We start from the raw sequence: 6,784 nt of genomic DNA, 5'->3' as shown, positions 1-6,784 counted from the left end.
AACTCAAATACCTACACAGGTCCAAACACAAAGCCACTGTTCCAGTGACAACTGTTTATTATTCAACTTAGGTAAGAGTCAAAAAGTCAGTGTCGATGGGTGAAAAAGTAGGCTAAAATAGCAAAAAACAGTTTCATTTGGCAAAGGGCCAAAGAGTATATAGAGAAACTCCGTAGGTGAGGTCCCATTCAGCGTCATAGCAGAAGGGAGTGGCTCTCCCTGCCCCCTGTGACCATCGGCCTGACCGCCTCATCCAGGACTTGTCAGCAGCACAGAGGGAGACGCCCACCCCCGCCTCTGATCCGCCAGCTCATGTTTAAAAACTGACCATGAATTCTTCAATGAAAAATTCAAAGATTACTTCTCTCTCAGAAGCAATAAAATCACAAAATCAGCTAAGATTTGAAATTTAGGGAAGCTAGTACAATTTCCTGCTTTTTAATGTGTACGTATTTTAGATGTGACAAATCTTTTTCACATACAGTCAGACAGGATAGAGAAGAATTTCAAATTTCAAATTAAAAAAGGCCGTTAATTCATGCACTTTATGCCTTCAGGTAATTCTTCAACGGTTTAGACTTCAGAGCTGCTGATGACACTAAATTCAATGCCGCGCTGGTTGAGTCTGTCAATCAGCTTTGTTCTGGAGAAGGCTGCTCCGGGAGTGAAGACCCCACCCCTGTAAAACGAGAACAAGGTCAATCCCCGCACAAAGCAAGCTCTAGCCCTCTCCTGGGGGGGGCGGTGAGATTCGCTGGAGGCCTGGCCAGCAAGCCATGCAGAGAAAACCTTCATTCTGGAAAACCTTCATTCCATACACACTAGTTTGGGTTCCTTTCTCGAAATCAGTCAAATGAGCAAAGGAGCTATAAGCCAGGAGGAAACTAGCCCTCAGCAAACCCATCCAGAAGGGCTCAGCTCCCAGGGGGATTGTCTCTGTGAACTGCTGAGTGTTTGAGGGGGACACTGAGGGTCATCAGCCTAAGGGACCACTGCTGTCAGTAAAGGCAATCCTCAGATTCAGGAGGATGAAAAGGGACCTGAGTGAAATAAATTTAGGCAACATAAATAAGACTTAACATAGAAGAAAAAGAAGTTTTTAAAAAAATCTAATGACTAATATTTATAAAGTGCTAAATATTTTCAAAGGGTATACAGCTGACTCAAACAACATGCATTTGAACTGCATGGGTCCACTTATATGTTACTTCTTTACAGTACTATAAATGTATTTTTTCTTATGATTTAACATTTTCATTTCTCTAGCTTACTTTAAGAATATAGCACATAATACCTATGTCAACAGTAAGCTATTCGTTAAACTTGGGGGAGTTAAAACGTTACACATGCGTTTTCAACCATGCAGGGGTCAACTGTAGAATTATTTGGAAAAATTTAATTAGGCTTCACTTTATACCATTTTTATGTCACTGAACATTGTTTCAGGTCATGGCTACATTTATTTGTTTCTAAGCCTGTAAGCCTGGACTTTACTCTGTAAAGTTGGCCTACTTTTATAGTAACAGCTAAACACTCTAGTAACTGAGTCCACTTGATAATCATCTCGCCAAGATGCCATGCATCAGTTCCCACTGGCATCAGGGCTTCCCACTGCCGGCTGGGCGCCATCAGCGCTGGCAAGAGGCTCCTGACAAGACTATTTAACAACAGGAACCTTCTCTGGGTAGCTGACTCCTGCCCTGCACTACTTTTACAAGGAAGGAAAGCCAGCCTACATAACCCTGAAACTTCTCTATTTATCTCTGCATTGTTCTCAGAGGCCAGTCAGAAACTGTCCTCTCACAATTTTAATTTGCCCCTATCTTTGGATCAGAGGTACTGAAAATGCTTATGTGCAGACTCAATGTCTGAAAACTGAAAATAAGCTAAAATATAACATAGATGAAAATGACATCTTCGAATTAGAAGAAAACCAGACTCACGTCTTCGGAAGATCCGAGATATCATTCAGAAGAGTCATGGCTGCCTGGACCATGGCTATGGAGGTGGCCACATAGCCAGCCTCTGCAGAAGACAGGCGATCAAAGCAAACTGTTAATGAAGTATGCATTTGACAACACCCAAAAATCAAACGGTTGATTTGATAGCTCACTCTAGATATACAGAATTTTCTCAAAAACTCTGTTCACTTAAAACTAATAATATTCATACAGTAGTTATTAAGTTAGGACTGTTAGTGCTTTAATTTTATTTTATTTTATTATTTTATTTTTTAAAAGATTTTATTTATTTATTTGACAGAGAGAGATCACAAGTAGGCAGAGAGGCAGGCAGAGAGAGAGGAGGAAGCAGGCTCCCTGCTGAGCAGAGAACCCGATGTGGGACTCTATCCCAGGTCCCCGAGATCATGACCTGAGCGGAAGGCAGCAGCTTAATCCACTGAGCCACCCAGGCGCCCAGTGCTTTAATTTTATTAACCATACTTAATTCTCCCAGCAATTACATGACATTAATCCCATTTTTTTAATCCCCATTTTACAGGGGAGGACACCGAGGCACAGACTTGAAGTCAGCAGCGGCTGGGCCAGGAGCACCCAGAACTGCCATGGTCCACAGCTCAAGCCCCTGCGTGGCCTCTGGGAAGCAACTGAAGCCAATGAGCCTAATTCCTTGTTTCTCTATCCACACAACAGGCTCCACTTAAAAAAAAAGATTCCATTTCTTTAAGAAAAACAACTGAGTAACAGAAGTCCAACTTAAGAAGTAGCTTTAAAAGAAGTCTAAAAGCAAATGGAACTTTAGTGTTTACAATTCTGCCAAATCATAAAAATATGGTGAATTTATCTTAAAAAGCCTGGTGAGAATCTGAGAAGGCAAGATACAAAGTACCTTTGCCATCTGGCTTGATCGAAACTGCAAAACAGACCCCCTCTCATCTATCAGAGGTGATGGTAATTAAATGACAATTATACTAGAATTCACACGTAGGACTGTCTCTGTAGAGTTCTGTAAAATTCACACACCAAAAGTTCTTGAGCTTTTTTGGGTGACCAATCCTTTCAACTACCCATCAAAAGCCTTTACCTACTCCAGAAAAATACACATGGATGCAAACATTCTACAAACAATGTCAGTGTGTTCACCTGGCCCACAGCTTTATGTTAAAATTTCACTGCTTTAAAGTGAACCTTGAGTATGAGCATAAATGTCAACCAGCCCCTTTTCTTATTAATATTAAAATATGCCACTCAGAATTACTAATAAAATTAGACTGTAACAATTTCAATCCTTCCTTCAATGGAATAATTTATATATATACATATATATATATGGGGATAAAAAACAGAACAAACTTCACATAACTTCTGGGAGAATTATTTAATAAATAATTAGATTACTAATGTATTGATTTAATCATTTAATAAAATAATTTGTGCAAGTTTATCTCTAAAACAATGAAGCTTTAAGAAAAAAAAACCTCACAATACTGCTTTCTGCCTTAAGACAATGTAAAACTCTGTAGCATTCTTAAGTCATATGTGAAATACCTGGTCCTTTCACCTGAGTACAAATTCTCATATTTGGTTTGTTCTTCTCGGGACTAAAGCCTTGGCCGTATCCTTGACCAAAGAACGTCAGTGTAAATGACGCGGCATCAATCTGAGAAGGAAGCACAGGCCTTATGTCAGGAACACACCACTTCCTCCCCGAACCTGGTAAAACCTATTACTCTACTTCACAGGAGACATTTTCAATAGATGAAAACATCACTAATCGGCCAGAACATCCTATCATGCGTTAAGCACCAGACAAAAAATCAATCCACGCCCGGCTGGTGCTGGGGGAGGCTGAGGAAGAGGAGTGAGCGCGGACGGTTCTTAGCCTGGGGACTCCAGACGGACAGCACCTTAAAAACACGTCCCACGGCCTGGAGCCGTGGGAGCATCTGGTGGCTCCTCAAAAAATTACAAAGAGATTTCCCACTGGAAATCTCTTTACCCCAAGGTACTGACAGGAGGATCCTGCAGGTGTATCTGCACAGCCAAGTTCACAGCAGCACCGCTCAAGACAGCCGAAAGGGGGAAGAAACCCAAGCATCCATGGCCGGAGATGGGGGCCGTACGTATGGGAGGTGTGGGTGTCTGTGCATGTGTGGTGGGTGGGTATGAGTGTGTGAAAAGGAATCACTACTATTTAGCCTTAAAAAGGTATGAAGTCTGACACCTGCTACGACATGGAACCTTGAGGATATCATGCTCCGTGACACACGCCAGTCACAGAAGGACAAATACTGTCTGAGCGGACACACTCACAGACAGGAGAATGATGGTGGCCAGAGGCTGGGGAAAGAGGAGAAAGGCGAGTTATTGTTTACTGGGGACAGAGTTTCAATGCTGTGAGAGGAAAAGTTCTGCAGCCAGACGGCTGGGATGCCTGCACGGTCATGCAACTGCTGCAGACCAACGTGAGTTCATGCAGAACGAGTGCTGTCACTGTGAGACGCGCGGATACCACCGAATGCGCACAAGTGGCTAAGATGGTACCTTTCATGTTACGTGCATTTTACCACAATTTCAGGAAGAGAGGAAAAAGAAAGAGAGGGACAAGAGCCTGAGCTAAGGTGCGTATGATGGGTTTGTAGAAAAATCTCGAATGATGCCTACATTCGTGACTGGGCAGATGACAGCGCCACCAATCGAGATGGAAAACGAAGAGGAGAAAGAAGTTTCAGGGAAAGACGTTCAGATTCATGATGTGTGCAATTTCAAGTGCCCGAGGGACATCTGGGTCAAGAGGACCAGAAAACAGGTGGACAAGCAGCCGATCTAAGCGGGTCTGCTGAGAACACTGCGGAGACAGCCCGGGGACAGTGGAGGGAAGGAAGAGAGCGGGCACCTGGAAGAGAAATGGTCTCAGAAGCCAAGGGAGCGAGTATTTCAAGGACAATAATGTCAGAGATATCAGACTGAATAGGGACCCACAGCATTCAAAACATTTAGCAGAATGAAGACAAACATCGACTCTACCAAGGGAAAAACAGGGCGAAGGAGGGCCGAGGACTCCTCTCTGGGCCGGCATGTGCACAGACAAGGAGAGGTGGGGGAGGATGGCAGGGGACACCACGAGGAAGTCAGCAGGAAAGGTGAGGCTCAGGCCGGTATGGTCCTCAGGTCCACGCACTCAAGCACACGAACTCAGGCAGGTAACACCTGCTCTGCGGACTTCCTCAGCTGGAGGGAGCGGCTAATACCTTCACGTATATGACCCCGGGAGGACTAAATGCGATGTAAAGCACTTAGCTCCACACCTGCCACACAAGAAGGGCTCGATCTTTAAAGAGCACAGGTGGCGGGATTTGTCTTGTCCAGAGTCCTTCCCTGAGCTGCGGAGAAGGTGGAGACAAGAGCAGCAGCCACAGGCCCGAGAGCAGGACTCGGCTGGGCGCACCACCCTCGTGCTCAACCCCACCAGTGAGGTAGGAGCGGAAACTGCAGGGGGCGGGGTAGACGGCAAGGAAAGCCCATGAGGAGATGGAGAGATCGCTAATTCAAAGCGACAGCATCAGCAAATGGTGCTCAAGTTCCAAGTTCCAGTGAGAGGGGGAAGCAGGCATTCGCCTCACGCCCATCCTCGCTGTCGGGGAAGGGAGGGCAGCTCCTGGTGGTGCCCGGGGCGAGCAGATGGAGCTCAGGACCCAGGCCTGACCGGAAGGGGGGTGGGGGGGGTGGGCTGTCTGTGAACCACATAGGGGGAAGGAGGGAGGAGGCACCAGCGTGTGCAGAACGGGAAGGGAAGCGCTGGGGAGGAGGTATGGAGGAGAAAAAGGAAGGCTAAACATTTCTGAGATCTCTGTGACGTCAGAAGAATAAAAGTTTGGAATCAGACGACTGGGTTCTCACCCCGGCTTGGCTAAGTACTCGCTATAGGACTTTGGGCAAGTTACTTAGCCTCTGGGCTCAGGCTCCTCTTTGGTCAAGAGGAGAGCCTACCCACTTCAAGAGTGTATGAAAAGACTGAGTCACCTAATTTATGTAAAGAACATAAAAGCACATCTGAAGCACAGTAAGTGCTCCAAGTTTTACCTTCCAGTAAGTGTGCTGAGGAAAAGTAAAAATGAAATAAAGAAAATCACTTAAGAGCTGTATACAAAAGAAAGGGTTACCTGTTTTTGCGTCGGACCTTGTTTTGAAAAGTAACCAAAGGAGAAGAGCCATGGGAACTAAAAAAAAAAAAAAAAAAAAAATTAAAAACCTTCAGTGATTTTTTTTTTTAAATTTGTGGAAAATACTTCTAAAGACCTAGTTTCATAAAAATACCACTTACTTTTATGAGAAGCTGCCTCCCAATGCCAAACTTCACAAAGAATAAAAAGAAAAGTCCCGCAAACATCAGCTTAATGACAGAAGTGATGCCTCCCACCGTCATGTAGGCGGCGTACTGGACCTAGATGAGGGCATAAAGTCAGAATGTTACCCCCAACTTCTGCAGACAACGTAATACAAGAATGTAAGCTACTTACAACTTCCTCTGTGGCCATAAACAGTGAGCAAAAGCCGTTTATGTTCTAAAATCTTGTTCAGAAACCAGACATTGGGAGCCCATTTTTAAAATAAATTATTATAAGTGGTAATTAGCTTCCCTGACCTGAACACAAATGTCCCCTTGATCCATACATAAAAAGCACACAACAATGTACCTAAACGTAGTAATTATACATTATTCTAACTACAACCTCTTCTATGAGAAAATAATCTTATATTTTTTTTATTTTTTTTTTAAATATTTTATTTATTTATTTGACAGAGACAGAGCACAAGTAGGC

General features: G+C 44.0%; 1 protein-coding gene across 1 annotated transcript in view; it reads right to left on the bottom strand.

Annotated features, from left to right (window-relative positions):
• Positions 1-39: 39 nt before the first annotated feature.
• The window catches only part of SCCPDH (saccharopine dehydrogenase (putative)), a 32,454-nt gene continuing 25,709 nt past the window's right edge, over positions 40-6,784 (bottom strand). Inside the window, exons 8-12 of the mRNA XM_004756811.3 lie at positions 6,286-6,405; positions 6,125-6,181; positions 3,510-3,621; positions 1,944-2,025; positions 40-679 (exon numbers count right to left, since the gene is read on the bottom strand). Coding sequence (XP_004756868.1) covers positions 574-679; positions 1,944-2,025; positions 3,510-3,621; positions 6,125-6,181; positions 6,286-6,405 — 477 coding nt within the window. The 3' untranslated portion in view covers positions 40-573. The remainder of the gene's footprint in view (positions 680-1,943; positions 2,026-3,509; positions 3,622-6,124; positions 6,182-6,285; positions 6,406-6,784) is intronic.

The sequence above is a fragment of the Mustela putorius genome, unplaced genomic scaffold, assembly GCF_011764305.1.
Source record: "Mustela putorius furo isolate JIRA1106 unplaced genomic scaffold, ASM1176430v1.1 tig00000785_pilon_pilon_pilon, whole genome shotgun sequence".
Lineage (NCBI taxonomy): Eukaryota > Metazoa > Chordata > Mammalia > Carnivora > Mustelidae > Mustela > Mustela putorius.
This window is presented reverse-complemented; position numbering and strand designations above follow the sequence as displayed.